At 29.1% G+C, this 23,486-nt stretch overlaps 2 protein-coding genes and 2 non-coding genes across 5 annotated transcripts; 2 read left to right on the forward strand and 2 right to left on the reverse strand.

Moving 5' to 3' along the window:
- The first annotated feature begins 9,663 nt into the window (after positions 1 to 9,663).
- TRNAS-AGA (transfer RNA serine (anticodon AGA)) lies at positions 9,664 to 9,745 on the forward strand. The gene has a single exon. It is a non-coding gene; the product is annotated as a tRNA-Ser (tRNA).
- A 1,732-nt stretch (positions 9,746 to 11,477) lies between these two features.
- Positions 11,478 to 11,551, reverse strand: TRNAN-GUU (transfer RNA asparagine (anticodon GUU)). Its single transcript has one exon. It is a non-coding gene; the product is annotated as a tRNA-Asn (tRNA).
- A 1,167-nt stretch (positions 11,552 to 12,718) lies between these two features.
- LOC18099371 (pentatricopeptide repeat-containing protein At1g71060, mitochondrial) lies at positions 12,719 to 14,814 on the reverse strand. 2 transcript variants are annotated; one of them, XM_024588559.2, is made up of 2 exons: positions 14,376 to 14,814; positions 12,719 to 14,075 (listed from the first exon to the last, which is right to left on the reverse strand). In XM_024588559.2, the coding sequence occupies exons 1-2, from the start codon at positions 14,746 to 14,748 to the stop codon at positions 13,249 to 13,251; spliced, it is 1,200 nt and encodes a 399-aa protein (XP_024444327.1). In that variant the 5' UTR covers positions 14,749 to 14,814; the 3' UTR covers positions 12,719 to 13,248. The 2 variants fall into 2 exon arrangements, with proteins under 2 accessions (XP_024444327.1, XP_006383312.2); XM_006383250.3 differs by having other exon boundaries at positions 12,719 to 14,814.
- A 4,340-nt stretch (positions 14,815 to 19,154) lies between these two features.
- LOC18099370 (double-stranded RNA-binding protein 1) lies at positions 19,155 to 23,486 on the forward strand. Its single transcript, XM_052448754.1, has 5 exons — positions 19,155 to 19,589; positions 20,576 to 20,838; positions 21,585 to 21,795; positions 21,903 to 22,386; positions 22,812 to 23,486. The coding sequence occupies exons 1-5, from the start codon at positions 19,223 to 19,225 to the stop codon at positions 22,867 to 22,869; spliced, it is 1,383 nt and encodes a 460-aa protein (XP_052304714.1). The 5' UTR covers positions 19,155 to 19,222; the 3' UTR covers positions 22,870 to 23,486.

A 23,486-nucleotide genomic window follows, 5' to 3' on the forward strand; every position in this document is an offset into this window, starting at 1 on the left:
ATATATATATATATATATATATATATATATATATATATATATATATGAATGGTTTGCCTATATTATAGCTATGTTTGTTTTCTGGAAAGTGATTTCTGAAAAACTACTTTCCAAACTTTCCTGTGTTTGTTTGTTATTGAAAAAATTGGTCAACGGAAAACACTTTCCAGTCAAAGAAAAATTTAACTTGATTTTCAGAAAAGTGTTTTTCTGGAAAATGTGGGCGAAAAACACTTTTTGGAAGTTGTGAAAAATTTAGAAATATCATATTATTTGCTGATTATATCAAATTTGGTCCTCAAACTTTTGAATGTTATATATATTTTGTTTTAAATATTTATTTTTCAATTTCATCTCTTAAAATTTAATTTTTATATTAACTTTGGTCCTTATTTTTATAATTGTTATTTGTTTTTCTCTTATCATTTTTTTATTAAAATTTTTTATCTATCAAATTTGATCCTCATTCTTTTGATTGTTACTTATTTTATTTGAAATAATTTATGAAATGTTAATTATTATTATTTTAATTTCTTCATCTTTTATTTTTTATTTTTTTTTAGATTTGATCTCTATTATTTTGATTATTATTTATTTTATTTTACATAATTTATGAAATTATATTTTTTTTCAATTTCATTCTCATTCAACTTTTTAATTTGTAAGATTTGTTCCTCATTATTTTAATAAACTTGAGAAAAATCAAACATTAATAAGTTTTTTTCCAGCTTATTTTTCATGACATAATCAAACACTGGAAAGTGTTTTCCTACTTATTTTTTATTACACTACCAAACATCAGAAAATAATTTACTTTTCTATAATTCATTTTTAGAAAGAAAACTACTTTCTAGCAAATAAAGGGAGCCTATATCTCGTACATGAAAATTGTTAAAAACCTTAGATTTATGTCTGAAGCCCGTAGCCATGCACATCATAGTCGATGGTTTTTTTTATTTTCCCTTATTTTTATTACCTAAAAATTTGTTTGGCAATGCACGGTTGAATATATGTTTACCAAAAATTTTAATTTTTTTTATTAAAAAATATTTTTTATATTTTTTATTATTTTGATATACTAATATCAAAAATAAATTTTAAAAAATAAAAATAATATTTTAATTTATTTTCAGAAAAAAAAATTATTTTAAAAAATAACTTAAATATATGCCGAGAAAACCAATCACTCAAAACTTTTCTCCCATTTGGAAAGGTGGTTAATTCTTACCGTGGATATACATTTTTATGAGTATTAGGTTAAACATACTATGGGTAACATTTTTGTAAGCACTCCTTTTTCCATTCTTTTATATTTTTTTTAATTAATGGTTAATAAATCACAAATAACCAGGAAAAAAAAACATTTATGAAGAGCATCTCTCAATTTCTTGTATGAGAAAGGTCTTGCTTCCAAGCAATGGAAAAATAGTTTTAACTTCTCAGTAATAAGCATCTCATGTTTCGAAATTAAGCAAAATTTAAAAACAAAATTTGTATATCGATTACTCGGCCCTAACCTATTCTAAATTTTAAAAAAAAAATTAACTTAATTAATCAAAAAGATTAAACATCAGTCTAGTCAATCCAGTCAAAATTAATTTGATTTTTTTATAAAAATAATAAATAATATCTTTTTAATTTTTTTAAAATTAAAATAATATCATTTTAATTAATCTATAATTATCTCAAATTAGCTCGTACAAGAAGCTATCTTTAATAACTTTGATTTTATAGGAAATGGAAATTTTGGTATTTACGTCATGATGATGTTATAATGGTATGTTTTGTTATCTATTTCAGTACCTTGTCTTGTTATCAAATCTTCCTTAGTTTCTGTCCAAAGATTTTGGGAATAGAACTACTTACATATCTATCTTTGACAAATTCTAAAACAGGGTTCTTACAATTTGATTGATTTGATGATGAAACCTTACCTACGTAACCTCATCGGCTCAATTGCTGGAAAATTCCTTCCAAAAATCATGTTTTTTTGAAAAACAAAAAAGAAAGAAAAAAGGAAATTCCATAAAAAGGTACGGGAAAATAATAAAAAGAAAGCTTTGGTAATAGATTCAGAATTAAAGAAACGATCAAATTTGTTCTCTAATTGAATATATATGTTAAAATAATTGAAATCAAATACAAAAAGAAGGTTAGAATTCTGAATAATCTATATATTATGAATGATTACTCTTAAACTAAATGTATATATAGGTTAAATTGAAAGTACTATTCTACCCTTAATAAATAAGACTACATAAATATTATTTAACAAAATATATATATATATATATGGTAGAGAGTGCGAAAGATTAAATTATTTTCCTTAAATGAATTTATATAATACAAGATGTATTTATATTTGACTAAAGTTACATAGAAAAAAAAATTGGAAGTTCTTTGTTGTTGCCGCCTGTGATGCTACAACACAAATCAAGAGTGTGATAGGATTAGGAGAAAGAGGCTCGAAAAAAAGAAAACAAAAAAGGTGACCATTATTTAAACAAGATAGAATTTAAGCCAGTCCTAATTAGCCTAGCTTGATTATTAACATTTTTTAATATGATAAAGGATCTCCACAAGAATTATTTTAACAGAACAAGCTTAAGCTGAGCCTCAGCCTATCTTGTTGGTAGAATCGTTGATACAAAAGGGACCCAACTTGTCTCCTCACCGAAGAGAATTGGGATGCGATGCCATTTGGGACCCAAGCATTGGATTTTTGACAAGGCTGGCTGTGATGCTAGAAATGGTAGAATTCAGGCAAGGTTGGTCGCTTTTGACTGGTCCGAAATAAGGTTACCAACTCGATAATTATGATTTTGGTCGTGCACGTTTGTAGCCGGTGCCTGATTAGGACCTACCAAAGAGATTAGGAGGTGATTAATTAGAATTTGTGAGTTTGGTTACAATCATTCTGATCCTTTTGTGAGGCAAAAATCCATGATGCATGGCACACTTTCAATGCTGAAGTACAGACAGATTGGGCATAACCTGTGTAGAGTTGCTTTAAGGTTGATGATTTTTGTTCTTTTTCTATAGTAAGTAACATATTAAAAAGCATCCCATAAAGATGAGTTTATTTTAGCGACTAATTAGGGAAACCCTCTAAAGCTTAGTTTCTTTTTCATCCCAAGATTTTATTTTGACTCCTTTTAGAATATATCAAATTCTAAGGACTTTGTTTCTTCGAGAAAGTTCGACTTATCTTGGATTTAGAGTGTGTGATTTATAGTTATCAGATAGTATTTGGTTACTATATCAAGATAAAAAAAAAATATATAAATAATAAAAATATATGAGACATAAATCCATATATTTATTCTTTAAAAATATAAAAATTTATTCGAAAACAATTTCACTCATTTTATTAAGGTGGTGGGGAAAACATTGTTTCTCCGCAGTGTGTTTTTTTTTTTTTTATCTTGACTCTTTTTTTTCTTTGGTTATTAATTTTTTTAATTTAGTTCTTATATGATATGTTTTATAGGGATTTATAGTTGATAATTTATTTTAAATTGTTTTTTATATGGTTATCACGGTATCAAGAAAATATCTCAGCATCGAGTTGATATAACAAAAATATATCTCAGCATTACGATATGGTCTATTTTAAAAAAAAATTAGTTAAATAAAAAATTTTAAAAAAAAAAACTATGTTATTAAACTTTGTGGAGTCCATGACTCGGTTTGTGAGTTTGGCGAGGTAACCATGGTTACCCCAGTTCGCGGGTTTAGCGATAGTTTTTTTTTTTACTAATTAAACTTGATTATGTGATCGTCTATTTTTCTCTTTATTGTATAGTTAAAAAAATAGTTTAGAAAAAAAATGTTATTAAATTTTAGAAAATCCATGGGCCTGTTGACGGGTTTAGCGATTTTAACTTTTTTTCTTTTATTTTTTTATTTTTTTTATTTCATCTTTCAATATTAGGCTGATTGAAAATTGAGTTTCATAATTTGTTTCGTTTTTCTTTCTATAAGGTTATTATAGTCTTAAGAGAAGTCTCAATATTGGTTTGATACTCGATTTTGCAATCATCAATTTTGTTATCATATAGTTAAATAAAAAACAATTTAAAAAAACAAGTTATTAATCCCATTAAAATTCATTACCCCGTTTGCAAGTTTAACGTGTTGACTCAGGTTACTCAATTAACAGGTTTAGCAAGTTTACCCAATTCTTCTTCAATATTGGATTGGTTGGGAAATGAAATTCATGGTTTATTTTTTTTTTACTTTCTATAGGCTTATCACAAACTCAAATAAACATCTTTTTTTAAAGCTAGTGCTTGATGTTGCAAACATCTAATTTTATCATAAAATGAAATAAAAATAATTTACAAAAACATCAAAGTTACTAAACCCATTGAAGTTTATAACCCAGGTTCCAGGGTAACCGATGTCAATCCAATCTGGCATTGTCTCAATATTAAAAAAAAATTATTGTCTTACAGTTTTTTTAAAAGTTATATCATGTTGTACCGGACATCCAAGTTTGTTTTGGGCTCATTAAATTAAATGATTCACTTTGGATCAATTTTCATGCGGTTTAATTTGAAATTCAAGCTAGACAAGGAGTCGGGTTAGCAGGTTTCAAGATCAAACCACTTGATTGGATTTAATAATATTGCCAAAATTATCTTCATACTCTTAATATTTTTTTAAAGTTTAGAAAAATAATAGTCCTAATGTAATATATTATATATAAAAAAAATTATGATGAGTGGAAAAACTTAGGAGACATCCTATATTTTTATTTATTTTTAATTTTATAACTTTTAAATTGATTTTGTCTACATCACCATAACGACAACTATTTCCGACATTGATCACTTATATAATTCATTGATGTCTTTGACACAATCATTATGGCATTGAACTGTTTGAGGCCCGCCTCGTGAATCAATTAATTGATTGAAATTGGGTTGAAAAGACATGATATTATCCATAATAATTCCATGGATTCCAGCTGGGGTTCATTGAACGTGATGTTGAAAAGATATGATGTTCTTACTACATAAGAGAAGAAAGCATGACCAGTTCTTAATTTGATCCCAAAGCCAGAGGCCAGAAAGCATGGCCCCAGAGGATATTCTTGAGAAATAAAAACGATGAATATTGTAATGTTTACCTTACAAATAATGTATATCTTATGTCCTATATACAATTTAGTGGTTACTTCTACAAGAGCAAAAGAAGTAGTTGCAATTCTAATTTCCCATCTATAACGTTTTTTTTTTCTTTTTTTTTCCCTAGTACGGAAGGGGTGCTTTTATTGTCGCTCCTATGTTTCGTTACTATCCTCTAATAAAAGAAATAAAAATAGTGATGCTAAAAAAAAAAAAAAAGATAAAACGGGTAACAAAGATAAAATTGTGTTTCATAATAATGTATATAATAAAGTGATTGTTTTTATATTATATTTGGTTAATAGTGAATAAAAAAATAAAATATAAAAAAATATTTTGCCTTTAATATATTTTATTATCAAATTTACATATTTTAAAAAATAATTAAATATTATTTATTTAGTTTAGTTTAGTTTGAGTATTGAGATTAAAAATAGTATGATAATCTTAGTTATAAAACTTGGACCTGCCCGACAGGTCGCTCTAGGACCCGACCAACCCGGAGCTTGGATCAGACCATCCAGGTTTAAGATAAGTTAGACGAAGAATTGATTCGACCTGATTCGTTCAAAAACCTGAGTTGAATTCATGATGAGTTCAACCCATGGTAAAACATAGGACACAAACTTGTTGATTTTTTTTGTTTTGAATTTCTTTATCAAAATGATATCATTTTGATCTTTTTAAAAAGAATTGAATTAACTCGGGCTAAATGTTGACCTAAATTGACACCCACACCCCGTAACTCTAGCATTACCTCAAATTAAGTTTTAAAATTATAATAATAACTATTTTTATCTTTGTATTTTTAGTTGGATAATATTATTGAAATTAAAAAAAAATTTACAATAATATTTTAGAAATAAAAAAAAATAATGGATATTGTCTTTAAAAACATCTCTCTTATGCATCTCATATTTTAAAAATATAAAAAATTATTCTAAAATTTTCCGAGTAAAAATATTTTTATATATATATTTTTATCTATTCAATCAAATATATTATTATTTTTAATGTTTTTATCTCTCGGATAATAAACATATATTAAAGTATTGTTACTAATGACATTCTTACTGAACAAAGCTGACTCTTGTTTTTTATCTGAAATGCCATTATTATCCTTATAAATAATTCAATATTTGATGTCAGTTATTAAAGTCGAACACTTAACCTTAAAAAATAATAACATCAAACACTTCACTATTAGAACACAAGTCATTTATTAAACTTGATACTTTATTTATCTGATCTAATATTCATATATATTACATTTTGCAACAAGTAGCTTGACTTATATTTAATAAAACATATATTCTTAAAATAAATTGAAATGCATTAAAAAAATATATTGTACCATGAAAACTGGCAATTCAAATAATAAATAAAAAAACTCTCTCAAGTATTTATTTTTATTTATAAATGGAGTATTGAGAAAAATGAAGTACTTATTTTATATTTATACTCCAATTAAGAACATAAATTTTTTTAGTGATAAAATAGCAATGCTTTATTAATGTATACCTTAATTGAAAAAAAAATAAAAATGGTAATTAAACGATAGTTAAATATTATTAAACAAATGTACTGTGAGCAATGAATATCAGATTGCATAATGAAGCATTGACTTCAACAAATGACTCGTGATCTAGTACTGAAGTAGTTATGTTATTATTTTACTTAATTTTTCTTTCTCATCCGAACCCCACGACGTTTATAATTGTTTTTTACTTAATTTTTCTTTTAGATCTAACCATGAAAACAATATTTGGCACAAACTTATTTACTCCCCAAAGTGAAGTCTCGAAGAGTATTATTTGTTAATTTTTCTTTATATTTCATTTTTAATTTCTTTGCATTGATAAATCTGTATCCATATTAGCATTTTCTGGTGCTGGCAAAGAAGGAAGGGGTCACAGTTATCAATAATTTCTATTTATGCATTGATTAATTTGATGTGGATTTTAATTTTTTAATATCATAATAGAATTGTACTTTTTTTGTCCAAGTTTCTTTAGTGTGTTGAAGATATTATCAAATCTATTGAAAATAATAATGATACTGAAGATAAACATGATCATGGATTACTATCATAATCAGGGATCACTGATATTGAAGATAATCGTGATCTCTGATCATATCTGCACAAGAGATTATTACTGATATTAAAGATAATCATGATCAGTGATTATTGATACTGAAGATAATATCATATCTACTGAAGATAATACTGATATTGAAGAAAATCATAGTCAGGAATCTCTAATACTGAAGAGATCATGATCAGGGATCACTAATACTGAAGATAATTGTGATCTTTAATCATATCTGCACAAGAGATTACTGATACTGAAAATAATTGTAATCATATATGCAAAAGATATTCTAGGAATTAAGTGCATATCAAATCATTCATTGCATTTTTAATGATAGGATTTTTGAATCAGAGATTGTAATATATAAGACCATGATGTAACAATATTGAAAATTAAAAAAATATATTTATATAACTCTTCTTCCATACATCTCTCTCTCTTTATTCTTTTATCTTACATAGTGCTAGCATAATTAAGAACATCTTCTATGTATTCTCTAAAAAAGAAAATTAGAACATCTTTTTTTTCTGGAAAAAAGGGAAATTTAACGAGTAGAGCATCTCTTTCATTTATCTTTAGGGGCTGGGAAAAGAATAGTATCATATTTTATAAAAAAGAAAGTAGATTTACCCATGAAAAGATTGAAAGAAGTGCAAAAGAAGGGATATATTTCTCACGTAAAGAATAAGAAGCACGAGAACAAAAGTGTACACTATAATGTTCTGTGTAGCCCGCCTACAAGCCAAGCTTTCAAACACATTAACTAAATTATTATTTTTTAGATTAACGTGGATATCCAGTCAGCTTGTGTGTATCTCGACTAATTTTACAGACCCTAAAATTAATAATCATGTAAGCTTCCAGTGGTCATAATATTAACAACTACAGCGTTTAAACCTGAGATCACAGGGAGAGCAAACCTCTTGGTCCCAAGTTTTTACTACTAGAGTACCTACTAGATGATTACTAAATTCTTCCTTTATCATCATAAGTTGATGTCTATATATATAATCCTTGATCATAAATTGGTGTATTAATAATAAATTAGTTTTGTACCAATATTCTTTAGGATGCAAAAAATCAGAATCCTGAATAATAACTTACATGGATATGTATCAAAAAAATGTAAACTTGAGAAGAAATATAGATGAGTCAAACGACAAGATTTATTCAACCATTTCATCGACCTGAAATTTTATCAATATATTCTACAAATTTTACAAGTATGATTATTTAACGGATCAACTTGTTGTAACAAAATGGGTCCTAATTATTTTCTTCCCCAATATTCCTGTTGCTTCGTAGGGCAACCTGTATAATAAGGTGGACCATGTGGTGGTCGTATCGTACATGAGCCGTTGATTTTCAAACTTTTGAAAAAAAAGAATGACATAAAAATTCACATGGTGGAGCTTATATTTCAATTGCTTCGGTTTCTTAAATCGGTTTCGTTGACTTCCATGCACATGAACATGATACGTACACTGATGCCCTAATTATTCTAATAATATTATTGAATCTTGATTGAATAATAATGTCATGTTAGAGCCTCTTTTCCTCCTTGAATCTTGATTTCTTGGAGAGTTCATCTCGTGGATTGAACTATTTTCTTCTAACAAGATGTATTAAATTTACTGTATCTTTTTTAAATATGAAAATATCAACATTTGAATCCTTGTTCAATAGCCGAGGTAAGGATCGAAAGAACATGTAATTAATTACCATTTTTGTCTTCTAAATTCGAGAATGGGATTGGAAGCCGATTTGACCCTCTACTCTTCTTTTCTAGCTTTATTTTAAATTAAAACATCAAAAAATTTATAGTTATTGTTTTAAAATATATTACTTTTTAGAACGTACGTAAAGTGATTTTTTTCAAAAACAGCTTAAAGTTATATTAGTTTTTACTTTAAATAATATAGGAAATATAGAAAGTGATGTTTACTGAGATTAAAAGGAAAAAATAACCCTGAAAACTTTAAAATTAACTAATTTCAATCTTTTTGTTTTATATATAATAATAAGCTGATATTTAATTACATAGTTAATAACCTTAAATATTTTAAAATTAACTAACCTTAATTATTTTATTAAATATATGAGCTCTTAATTTATATGAATCTTAATTTATTTACTAAAAAATACTATATAATATTTTGATTATCATTTCATTTTTACTTGTGTTTCTTTAGTTTCGTTAACAACACAAATATCACGATACAAAATACAGGCAAATTATAGGCCACGTGTACAAATCTCATCCTGGCATTAACTCTTAATGCTAGAAGTTTATTTGATGGAGACAATCTGGAATATTCTTTCACTTTGCTTTGTTTATTCCTTGATTTTCCTTTTATTTAATTTTATGATGCTCTTGTATAACACATCCATTCTACACATGGTATTAATAGTTTTTCACATTAACATCATCAACTGTTGTGGGCGTGCCGGAGTGGTTATCGGGCATGACTAGAAATCATGTGGGCTCTGCCCGCGCAGGTTCGAATCCTGCCGCTCACGATTTTTATTTTTTCACGTTTTCATGCTATATTTCTTTTGGATCTCCAGAGGGAAAGATAACTTTTATGAATGATTTTTTCAGCCCAAATAAACAAAGGTGCTATGGCTTTAGACGCTACTACATCATCAGCCACAATAATATTACAGGTAAGATTAATTTTTATATATATAAAAATATATTTAGATATTGTTGATTTTTTTTTAATAAAAAAATTTAAAAAGTGTAGGAATTTATCTGATAACTTAGTAGTTTTGCTAAATCCAAAAACAATCTAGATGACTGGTAAAAATATAGTTTAAGTCAAAATTTAGATGACTCTGGTAAAAATATAGTTTACTTAAAATGAAATTTTTTTAATAAACATTGAGACAACAATATATTGGATTGATTTAAGTCAACTCAGATTAAATCAAATTATAAAATCATGATAATTCCATAGAAACAAATTATGAAACTCGATTTCCAATAAATCTAATGTTGAATGATGAAACTGGAAAAAAAAATCAATTAAAAAATCCAAAAAAATAACCAGAGTCAACTCAGGTAAACTTGTCAAACTTACGACTTAGATCATGAAACCAAGATAACCTAAAAGAAAGTAACTGAGACAAATTATGAAACTCAATTCTCAATCAATCTAATGTTAAAAGATAAAATTTAAAAAAAAATCAGTTAAAAAAGGACATAAAAAACAACTCGAGTCAACCAGGTTTAACTCATCAAACTTGTTACCCGAGTCATGAGATAGAAATAACCTTATGGAAAGTAGACTGAAATAAATCATGAAACCTAATTTTCAATTAACATAATGTTGAAGGATGAAATTGAGTAAAATAAAGTTAATTAGAAAAAAAAAACTCGAGTTAACGTGTTAAAATCGTGATCTGGGTTATGAGTCTGAGATAAACTCATAAAAATTAAATTGGAAAAAATTATGAACTCAATCTCAATAAACCTCATATTGAAAAATAAAATTGAAAAAAATATATAAATTAAAAAAATATTATTCAAGTAAATAATGATATGTGAGGAAGTGTCCAATAAAAAATTCTCCTCCTCCTTTAGTTTTTTTGTTATTATTAATGTTAATCTATTTAGCACACTTTATACTCATTCCAATTACTAAAAACATTCTCATATCTCATACCCAAACCTTTAACACTCCTTGTCACCCATGTCTTGTTCAATTACCATTTTGCACCAAATCAAATGCTACAATTAATAGGAATTAGAGGGTTAGCCATGAATAGAATTCAAACAATAGACCAGGCCATTTTGCAGAAAAGTCAATTTAATATTGATGGGCAACAATTAATTCAAAATACCTTTAACCACATGAAAAAAGATATAAAAATTAATGCCTTTAACCACCAAAATGTCCATATTAGTTACAATTATTTTGTAAAATAAGCATTCAAGAGGAAAGAAATGTATTAAACGGATAAAGCCTACATTCCAAAAATGTTCTCCTATAATATTTTACCCCTAAAAATTAGGAGTGTTTGAAAATATAATTAAAATAAAAAAAATATCGTTTGAAAATATAATAATCAAATTAGGAGAGTTTGAAAATAGAATTAAAATAAAAATTATTTTAATTCTATTTTCAAACTCTCGTGATTTGATTAGAAGATTCAGAACAAATCGATAGTTGTTTCAAAATGTATTTTGCTTGAGCTCTAAAACAATTTAAAGGCCAGCGAGAGGAGGGGAAATAAAGAAAAATGGAAGCGCTAGAAGGAGGGCTTGAACCTCCGACCTTGTGGTTAACAGCCACACGCTCTAGCCAACTGAGCTATTCCAGCTGCTTGAGTCGCTAATAAGTTTACATTTATATATACAAAACCACAGACAAAGTTTCTGAACGGTTGACGGCTTCTCTCGAACAATCCGAGGGAAAACATGTGCATCCGTATAATACCGGTAATTAGCTATATTCTTACTCTTTTTATCCAAATATTGCAGCTTGTTTTTATTTTTTTATTATTATTCTCATCAATTTTCTTTTTGCTTCTTTCTTATTCAAAAGCCACCAACATGAACAAACCATACAAGGATCATTTGATGCGTCTCGAATGGAAGGTGTATAGCATAAAGAAGCAGAATAAAAAATCAAACTTTTGAACTTCAAAAGCTGAGTAAAGGGGGAAAATACTACTAGTACTTGCTACAGGAGAGTCATTTCCAAGGGGAAGAAGTTGCTTGAATGGAAACTTTCATTGAAGTCATGATCTGGGGTCTCAAGTGGAGATGAACTAAATCAGTAAAATCCAGTCATGCTGCAATTCTAATATGGGAGATATAATCTAGCACCAAAACTACTGCTAGCAAGCTGCGGCATCCTTCGCATGAGTGTACTATACTGAATGGAGTATTGCATAGCAAGCATTTGAAGTGCGATGTACTCCGTGAAATACAGATTAACAAAGGGATCTGTTTAATCAAACACAGTGCGAAGGTGTGGGGTGTGAGTGTGTGCATGTGGAGAATCAATACATTTAAAAAAACGAATAAGTGAAATACCGTATGCTTATGTACATTGTGTTTGATTCTTGAAAAAATGAAGGGAAGAAAAAACACGAGACAAGAATAAAAATCCCATCTTTGGAAATCTAGGAGAAACTAGAGGAATAAATAATTCTATACATGCCTAAAATGGAAGTTGGCTTCTGTTCTTCTTAGAAACTTTTTGATTGAATTTTCCAAAGATTCATGAAAGTTCGGAAAGAGAAACCCAAACTAAGGGAATCCCAAGTTTTTTCCTCTCCCCCTCTCATTGAAAAAAAGAAAAAAAGAAAAGGATTCTAGGCACAGGAATGGTGTTCCAAGTTCTGCAGGATGAACGCTCAAGTGCTAGACAGGAGAAAGACACCTTTAAATAGCAAGAGAACCACATGTAACAGAAACCAAAAAGAAGCCAGCAGGCATAGCGAAGGAAAATCCACATAAAAACTAAATGAAAATCCAAATAATAACAGGAGAAAGACACATTTAAATAGCAAGAGAACCACTATCTTGATGTAAGCAATATTGAACCCCCCGCCTCAAAACCTCTTCTTCTTGAGGCACCATTTGCCATGAACATTAGGAACATATTCATCAGGAATATGAGAAATACTGTTCACCATTAATATTGTCTTGCCAAGACAGTGGAGAGGAATCAAGGTGATACATAGATTTACAAACAGAAAAACTATAATAGTGGTGGTATCTACCTCCTACTCTGATATGGACAAAGGGATACTCCTTAGGTAAAGTTGAACGTCCATCTAATAATGATTTGAAGGATAATCAGCTAGAATGACATTACTCAGCATTCTACAAATACATCGAAGAGTCACAATTTTAAATAGCATTATGATAAAAAAAGGCTAGGGCACCCATTTTGGGTCATGTGGTCTTTTTTGTCTACAGCATGAAACATGTGTGCAAGTCCTGCAGCAATAATTGTAAGACACCAGTTAATGTAAGCATCGCTGATATTATTTAGTTTCAACATATTTTAGTCTACCCGATGAGCTTTCCACTTTCTCAGAAGTTCCTCATACAAAATTGGCTTTTTCTCCTCATTAAGCATCTGTTTCAACTTTGATAATGACGAAGAGGTCAACTTGATTCCCTTTTCAATCATAACCTCGGCATACTTTACTGCTTCTGGAACCATATGATGATAGCGGAGCTCAACAACCAACATATTTCCAGCCTCTTCCAAGTCTGATTCACCATAATTCTCCATCATGCATTTCCACACTTTTATAGCCATATAAGGTTCCTTCGAATCCATATATGCCTTAATAGCAGCATTGCAATTTGTTTTGTTAGGAAAGAATTCATTCTTGATCATCTCGTTGAGCACAAATGATGCCTCCTTCAACTTTTTATACTTAATCAAGTATTGGAACAGCACATTATATGTTTGTGAGTCAGGGAACACTCCATTATAAATCATCTCATCCAAAAACTTGTTCGCTATATCAGTTTGGTTATCATAACAATGTATACCAATCATCAAATTATACAACTGAATATCAGGCCTAAACCCAACCCTTGCCACCAATGTCTCCCAAATCAACATAGCCGCTCTAACATCATTACACTTCAAGCACTCTTCAAGTGCTAGTCTAAAAAACTTTACCCCAGGAAAACAGCCCCTGTCCTTCATCGTGTCAAAATGCTTCATCGCCTCGCGCAACCCATCATACCCCATAAGCAAAGTACTCAGAAACGTATCATATGCCGGAACATTCCTTGGATCCCAACCAACCATGCTCACCATATCTGCAAAAGTCGTTCTCGCACTAGCCACATTCATTTCCTTTTCCCACCCCTCTAATAAAATCGCATATGAATCAGCATCAGGTAAAATCCTATTCTTTGCCACATGTAAAAACTCAACAGCATCAAAAGTTCTACCTTCTCGACAAATAGCACTTAACAAAGAATTCAAAGCAACAACATTTCGAGTACAACCATATTGATCCATAACTTCAAAAGTCATAATAGCTTCTTTAACTCTATCAACAATAACATAACTACTAAAAACTGAAGCAAAAGTAGCTAAAGAAACCAAGTTTTCTCTTTTCATAGACTTAATAGCACCCCACATAGCATCAAACATAGAATTCTTACCTAAAAGATCAACAACAAGATTCCAAGAATAAGGACTATGTTTGTCATTAAGTTGCAAGCCAGCCCATCTGAAGAACTTGACAGCTGAGCCAGGTGAAGAATAAGACAATTTAAGAACTTGTTCTACATCGGTTTGTTTAACACGTATAACGGTGGCATCAAGAACTGATTCCACATTATGAGAAGGTGTGTTTGCTATAATTTCACAGAGGAGTTTGATTGTTGGTGGGAGATTTGGGGTTTCAAGATAAGATTGGAAAGAGGGTTTCTTGGTTATTGAGGAAGATGAGGGAGAGTGATGGTGGCGGTGTTTTCTGATGAAGCCTTGGTTAAGGTCATTATCGAGTAGTCTCTTCTTGCTGTTGCTGGCCATCGATATTTGACAGAGAAGAAGGAAGGGTTTGCCTCTCTGGTAAGACTTTGCAGAGTCCAGGGGTTTTTTCCTATTTATCATTTTTCCAATTTCTTTTATTTCGGCTTAATAAAGGAAAGGGAAAATTACTAAAAGTCGTATAATTTACTAGTTTTTTATATTTAATCTTTATATTTTTTAAAAACTATAATTTACATAATTATAAAATAGATTAAATTATAAAATAATTTAGAATATAAATTATTACACGTACATCAAAGTTTTAAAATAAATTAAATTAAAAAATCATGTATACAATAAAATTTAAAATATAAACCGTAATTTTTTAAAACATGTAAAATAAATATAAAAATGATTAAATCATGGGATATTTAAATAAATTTTGTTAATTATTTCTATCTAGTAAGTATCATTTTTTAAAACAAAAATGATTTAATTATTAGTTAATTTTTATATGAATTAAATTCGGTTTAGGTTGAATATCTACAATGGAAAAGATACTTCACTCAATTCAACATTTTTCATTCATATGTATCAAACTAATCTCTAAGCTAGTCTATTACTATTTTAACTTTTCAGAAAATGATTTATAGCTTGTTGGGAAAGCTTATTATTATATATAAGTCATGTCCATTGATTTTATTTAAATTATTTTTTACCATTGAATTTGATCAAACAAAAATAATAATAAAAAACAAATTACTTCTGAGGTAATTTGATCATAATTAAAAAAATTAAAACCAATAAACCTACAGGGTACAAACACAAACTTTATACCATTACATCATCGAAATATAGAGATATGAGAATTTAAATTTAAAAAATTTAAATTTAATTTTTAAATAGAGTGTTCACGAATGATTTTTAACTTTGGATTTATTTAAAAGCTCAAAAGATTGTTTGGATATGGTTTTTTTAATGAAAAAAATACAATATTTTTATATTTAGCCCATGTCTCGTTTGAATTTGATGCGATTATCCAGATTCCAACAAGCAATGAAATATACGATGCATAAACAACACACCATCTATGAATATGACACGTTATCTTCATATAGAATTTTTTTTTTAAAAAATAACAGTCTAATAACGAGCCAAAGTGCGCCTAGATAGAGCTAGGCATCATAGTTTTTAGACTCAGTCTGATGGCCGATCTGGTTCAAGATTTGGGTTTTGAGTTTTAATCAGGTTATTTGAGTCAATTTTTTTTAAAAAAAATTAAAATGACATCGTTTTAGTAAAAAAAAATATAAGTCAACGAGTTGCAATCGGGTTTTGATCAGGTCTTATCGAGTCAGCCGGATCACACTGAGTTTTTTCTTCCCCTGTTTTTTTCAACCCGGCCCAGTTCCAGCCCCAGGTCAACCCACCAAACCGGACCGGGTTTTAAAACTATGCTAGGCATGCCCGCCTCGACTTTAGTTTTTTTTTTGTCATATTATTATTATTTATTTTTCAATGCTTTATTATGTTGAATTTTTTTTACTTTTGTTATTCATATGAATTTTTTCATGTTATTTTATTTAATATTTCACACACGTGATATTTTTACAATGAAATTGTAGATTTAAAAGCATATTAAACTAGTTAATATGTTTATGTAACCTTTTTATTATTAATAATTTGTAATTGTTTTTCAAAAAACCATAACGGGAAATTATTCATGCATATGTATAATTTAAAACTTTAAACTATGATTTTTTTTCTAAAAATAATACCACCATTAAATAATATTAAATGATTTTTAAAAAAAAAATTACAAAGAATATTTCAAACAAAACTTGGATAAGACATTAAGTTTCAATGATAAAATAGTTTTTTATATATATTTTAATTTAATTGTTGTTTCCTGTGTGTTATCTTCTACTATCACTTCACGATGTTCCATGAATAAAATGAAACAATAAGAAATTACTTGTTTTTGTGTTTTAAAAAAAATTAATTTTTTAATTTTAAATTATTTTTTAATATTTTTATATTATTTTAATGTGCTGATGTCAAAAATATTTTTTAAAAAATAAAAAATATATTATTTTAATTTATTTTTTAGCATAAAACATTTTAAAAAAAAATTATTATCACACTCTCAAACACTTCCTAAATATTGTGGGAAAAATGGTAGCAAAAATCATCGTGCATGCTCTTCACATTTCACATGTACTAATTTTGATAATTTTTTTTCATTTTGATCCTTAAATTGTTTTTTAACCAATTGCATCTTTTCAGACTTAAATTGTAGCGAAATTGCTTCAAATTTATTGACCAAAGATAAGATTGAAAGAATGAGGACTAAAGTGATAAAAGAAGAGAAAATAGGTGATAATTTTAAAATTGGATAAAAAAATTCACTTTGGTCCTCTAACTTTTCAAATTATAAACTTTTGGTCTCTCGAGTTTTTAGAAATTTGATTTTGGTCTAACATCTTATTTCCTTTATTTTTCAATATCTAATTTGAGAGATGAAAAAGAAACTGGTTGAATTCTGGTTATAGAAAAAAAATATATCAATTAACATCAATTATAATTATGAAAAAAAGTTAATTTTAGTTTCAATGAGTTACATTTAATGATGGACGTTTATCATAAGTGTTTTGTCTAAGATGATAAATCTATGCTCAAAAAGTTTTTTAAAATTTTTTTGGATTGATTTTAGATTTTTAAGCATATTTTTAGATTTTTTTTTAATGTCATATACATATTTATCAAGGTGTTTTTATAGTTTCTTTGAGATCAAATATGGATTCTTAGATCTACAAACCATTAGCACATATAAAAGTATCCGATATGTCATCGAACTTTATTTTTTTGTCAAAAACTTTTGGGGCGGATGACTCATTCACCCATTGCCATGTAAAGAAATGCTCATATGTGTGAGTTTTTAAAAAATGTGCTAAGCGTACCAGCTTAGCTAGTAAATGCTAGCAGCGCCTCTTTTTTTTTTAAAAAAAAATTATTATTATTTTAAAAAAATTATTATTTTTTGAATATTATTTTTAATATATATAGTTTAAAGTATTTTTAGTTTATATTTAAATTAATATTCATTCTCTATAATTTTTAGATTGTTTTTTTTTAGTTTTTTAAATAATGGTTTTTTTTAATTATTTTATATCTGTTTAACATCTTAAAGAGATTACTCTAATTCATTTATAATTTTTTATATGTTTTATATAGATAAAATTTATTTTAAAAAATAAAAAATATTTATTCCAAAATAATATTTCTAATATGTTTAACTTTGCATAATATGTTTCTCTTTTTGGTTTTATGCAATCGATTTCAGGTGCGTCTATTCTATTATTATTTTATTAAATAAAAATTAATTTTAATAAACAAAGTCATTAAGCATAATATTTAGATATATATTTATTTCTTAATTTTTCTAGTTTTATCTCTAGTTATTATTAATAATTTTTATTTATTTATTGATATAAATGGTTCTCAATTTATTTAATTAGATATATGTATAAACTTTTTAATTTATATTTAGAATTATATATGTCAAAAAACACATTAAAAAAAACCTATATATTCAATTATTTTTGTTAAATTTTTTTTTATTTAACCCACAACAAAGTGAGTTCAAATAACTATTTGTTTTCTATTTTATAACAAGTATCATCTTTAAACTAATCATTTTATTAATCAAAACTAAATTATATTTTCAGGGAAAGAATTTAGTTATATCCTCACGACTCACTTTCATGAATGTATTGTATGAAATTCTAATTGATTAAATTCTCGGTGAAATCATGATCCCCGAAACAATACCTAATTTCAATTGCAAATTTTACAATAAGAGGTTATTACTCATTAAAATGTACCAGTTAATTTTATTTGTGTTTAGTCGCGAGTTAAATAAAAAAAATTTTAATAAAAAAAATGCAAGTTGATATATGTTTTAGCTTGAAGAATTAATTTTTTAAATATTAAAGTTACCGTGTGTTTAATCAAATAAATCAAGAATTACATATATAAATAATTATATTTTTCATTTGTTTTCATGTTTTATACTGTGGCACTCTATTTTTTTAATTTTGTTTTTTTATTATAATTTAAAATTTTATTTTATAAAATTAGATCACAAAAACATTAAAAAAATAAAAATAAAATAAAAAAAATGAAAAAAAATACGAAACACCTTCATAGTTGTTATGAATCGTGAAACCGACCATAGCTATTTTATGGTGTATTTGATAATGCACTGTAAGATATTTTTATAAAAATATTTTTTAATTTTTAATGTTATCCTATAAAAATGATATAATTTTTTTAAAAAAAACACAAGGAAAAAAAATAAAAATGAATCACAGTTCGACCACTTTAACCAGTGCCACATAAGCAAGTATGAAAGACTCGCACGCACGTGTGCGTGCTCTGTTGGATTCTTAGCATATCGTATCTTAGCTTAAATCTCTCGAGCACCAGTCACAAAACCAGTTTTCATTTTCACTTTCAAAACCCTCTTTTAAACATGGATAATCCGACCGAATCCGAACTCTCTAACCCAGCTTCACCTTCTCCAGCTCCTCCGGCTCTGGCTCCACCTCCTTGTACTACTCCTGATTTGGCTCCACATCCAGTTACATCTCAAGTAATAGCTCCAAATCAGGCGCCAGTTCCTGACCCGACCCCAAGTCAGGCGCCAGTTCCTGACCCGACCCCAAGCCCGGCGCCAGTTCATGAACCGACCCCAAGCCCAGCGCCAGTTCCTGACCCGACCCCAAATCCAGCTCCAGCTCCTGATTCCACTCTATCTCCGTCTCCGGCTGCCTCTACCACTACCCTTACGTCTCGGGTTTCTGAAAATATCTCTTTCTCAAAGAAATTAGTGAAAAAAGGTGACTTTTTATAGGTTTGCATTTTGTTCAAAGTCTGGTTTTGAGTGTTTACTTTTTTTGGGACTTTTTTAATGGGTTTCTGACTGGGTTAGTTTCTGATAGAGATTTTTTTTTTGTGGGGAATACAAAGTTTGTATCTTGAAGGTTTCTGGGATTTTTTCCCATTTTCTTACGAAACAAACAGAAAGAAAAAGAGAGTTGAATAAACTTTCTTTTTGGTGCATGTCTTGGTTATTTAATTGCATTTCTTTAATGTGTTTTGAGTTTGGTTCAATTTTAAAAAGTACTCATTTTTTCTCCTATCTAAAAAAAGAGGAATCACTTTTTTTTTTTGTTGTTTATAGGCTACCGAGTGGCAAAATATCTTGTTTCCTTGCTGTGATGGGACAGTGCTTTCTTTTTTTATTTATAGTAATTATTATTGGATATTAGTCCCAGATAGCGTTAGTTTCACTATTTGAAAACGTTGTGATAAAACAGAAGAACACATTTTGTTGGTGTAATAAGTTTCTCTACTTGACTATGAAGGCAAATTATTTAATGATTCTAGAAGAATTGCCAGAGGTGCGCATGTACGCTGACATTATTGAATAATTGCTTGATTAAGGAAAAAAGTATTGATTGTTTCATGTAAAATCTGTTTCACTGTGTTCAGTAAAAGGTCACTCTGCTATTATTGACTGTAAATTTGACTAGTTGTCATTCTTGAATCCTATGATTTTTGTTCCAACAATGTTATGGAATTTACCAGCACAAGCTAGCAGATGGCCTTGTGCGTCTTGCTTAGGGAACCATCTTAATTTATCATGTGCAAGTGATATTAATTATTCTGTATTCATGAATTTTAATTGTGGTTTGATGGCCACCCACCATTGATATTTCACATTTAGTTTGGTGCTTGCATGTTTTGTATGTAATTGTTTAAAGTTTGATTATATTTGATAATGCAGATGGATTAAAATTTTTATTTGCATGAGAATTTTCAGGCCTTCCGGACAACCTGATGTACAAGAATCGTCTGCAAGAATACACACAAAAATCATCTTTACAGCTCCCTGTATATCAAACTTTAAATGAAGGACCTGCTCATATGCCAAGGTTTAGATCGACTGTGTGGGTAGATGGAGCACGGTATAGATCCCAAAAAACTTTCTTGCATCGAAAAGCAGCTGAACAAGATGTTGCGAACCTTGCACTTGAGAGTATCCTAAAAAGAGTAAAGGATGAAGGATGTCCACTTCTACTTGGGGTCTGTGAACAAATTGTAAATTTTACCTTGTCAAATGCTATTAACTTTTCTTCTTCTTCCTTTTGTTGTTGGTCTTCAGGGAATTTGTGCATATTTTAGTTTTTTATTTTAGGCTAATTACATTCTTCCAAAGATTAAGTTCTTGTTGTGACAAGCTATGTGGCATCCCTTAGTTTTAAAAAACAACAATAGTTTTTTTTGTTCAAATAAATTATCGTTGGTTGTCTTTAATCTTCATGTCAATGTATAGATCCCTCCCCTGTTTGCTTGGCGGTGAATGCCATATTCCTTGGGAAATTTGTTTACTAGGTTCAAGGAATGCTGCCTCTGATGTAATATTGCTGATTACTATATTTCAATACTTGATTCACAGTTCATTCTACAGTCTTTGATTTTTTTTAAATCCCTTCTGCGTATAAATGAATAGAAAAAGGCATTGCACTGAAGCATAATGGTTTTGATACTATTTATATACAAACAGTTTTAGTATGTTGGTGCCAGTTTTTCTTAAAATGTTGCTTTGTGTCTTACCTTTCCTTGCTTTTCACTTTCTATTGTTTGGTTATAATTTTTTAATCTGTCCTGTAAGTCAAGGTGAATATGGAATAGCCCAGTTAGAGCACCGTGTCGTGACAAGAATGTTGAATTTGCTTCTTCCTTTTCCACCTATTATTTTCTTGTGTGGTTATTTACAGTTTGCTTCTTCCATTTCCACCTATTATTTTCTTGTGTGGTTATATTTACAGGACACGGTGTTTTGCAAATCCATTCTGAATGAATTTGCAGTGAAGGTGAATCGTGAAAAACCTACTTACAACACTGTTCAGTCGCCTGGGCTGCTGCCTGTTTTCATATCTACTTTGGTTTTTGATGGTGTAAGTTATACTGGTGATGCTGGCAGAAACAAGAAAGAGGCTGAGCAATTGGCAGCACGTGCTGTGATCCTTTCTCTTATAGGTACCCTTACCTATATTTTGAATTGGGAATTTGCTTCATATTACCGATTTTATATATATATATATATGGGTCATGAGAGTGATTGACTAATTCAAGCTATGAAACAGGTAATTCTGGGTCATCAAAAATTCTTTATGAAATAATCAAGTCTAAAAGCAAACTCTATGCTGCATTGGATAGGGTCAAGGACCCAAGCCATTCCCAACCCAACATTGTACCTGTGGCAGTAAAAGTTGGACATTGCTCTGAAACCACAGTCGATCAAGAGCAAGAGGTAAGCACTGCTGTTGTTAGGGATGCTGCACCAGTGAGTGCAAACATTGTACCTGTGGCAGTAAAAGTTGGACATTGCTCTGAAACCACAGTCGATCAAGAGCAAGAGGTAAGCACTGCTGTTGTTAGGGATGCTGTACCAGTGAGTGCAATTCCACCTGCAGCTTCAGGAATGCATCCTTCCCACCATGACTCCAAGAGACCAAGACCAGATCTGCACCCTGTTTCAGAACAGCCTCTGGTTGTTGACTTTGGTTCTAGTTCAGCTAAAAAGAGGAGGAAGAACAAGAAAAAGGATAACAAAGAAACTGATACCCAGTAAGTTTTAATATCTTTTTCTGTGCTTGCTGCTGTGTTCTTTTGTTTATTTTTGCTTGTGATGGATCATATGTTGAATTCTTCTTCTGAATATGCATGTGCATGTGTTTTCTAAATGCTTTATGGGTTTGACAATTTAGTGAATAAACCAACTTCCATAATTCATCTTTACACGATCAATCTATGCTGTTTGCTAAGAACAAATCTTCTGGAAGCAAACCCGAAGATAATATTGATACAAAAGGATCACCTTCTACCTCTGAAATTTTGTTTTTCTGGAAGTAACCTGAATTTTTTTTTAGGGGAATGTACTTCCATTAAACTTACAAGGCTGATTTATTTCAGTTTATCATTTCATTCATATTGAATGAACACCTTTATACTTTCATTCATTTCTTTGAAGCTCGTTTTTGTGCAACATGCAGGTTTCCTACTGATGCAATTCCTCTGAATCAAGCATCACCTTGTTCTGTAGCCCAATGAATAGCCTGACCTGTGTTTTTCTGCTCCTGCCTGCAGTTAATGACTCTTTATGGGTATGCATATTTATTAGGAGTATATACTAAAACTCGTCATTTGTTGTAAAATAGGATTAGACATGAGACACTAATGGTAGGAACTATGGTAATTGTTCTGTAGAAATAGTTTGTTTTTGTTTATGATTATTGGTCTTCTATGCTTCCTTTTTACTGATATGATAGCTAACAACAATAAATGAGTGTATACCCTAAGCTGCTTCTTGCATTATATGACCATTGACAGTTTGGTTACGACTGGTTTTCCTTGAAACAGCGTCCATGACATGTATTCTGCTCCAACTTTTCATGACATTTATGGGGCAAGAGAGATTATCCCTGTGCAGAAAGCCCAGGCTGTTATTGAGGATTTAGTTCCATAAATTGAAGAGTCATGTGAAGGTCCATTTGTATGTTTTGGCTAGTTGAGAATTACCCCCTCAAATGTTAGAGACTTAAATTGGGCCAGCATTTTCTTCCATATTTTTGTTGGTGGATTTCTCTAGCTACTTAGTTTTGTTGTTTGTGAGATAGGTTTTCATGAAAAACGAGATTATTTTTGTAAATTGAATTATTTTTTTATTA

The sequence above is a fragment of the Populus trichocarpa genome, chromosome 17, assembly GCF_000002775.5.
Source record: "Populus trichocarpa isolate Nisqually-1 chromosome 17, P.trichocarpa_v4.1, whole genome shotgun sequence".
NCBI classification, from domain to species: Eukaryota; Viridiplantae; Streptophyta; class Magnoliopsida; order Malpighiales; family Salicaceae; genus Populus; species Populus trichocarpa.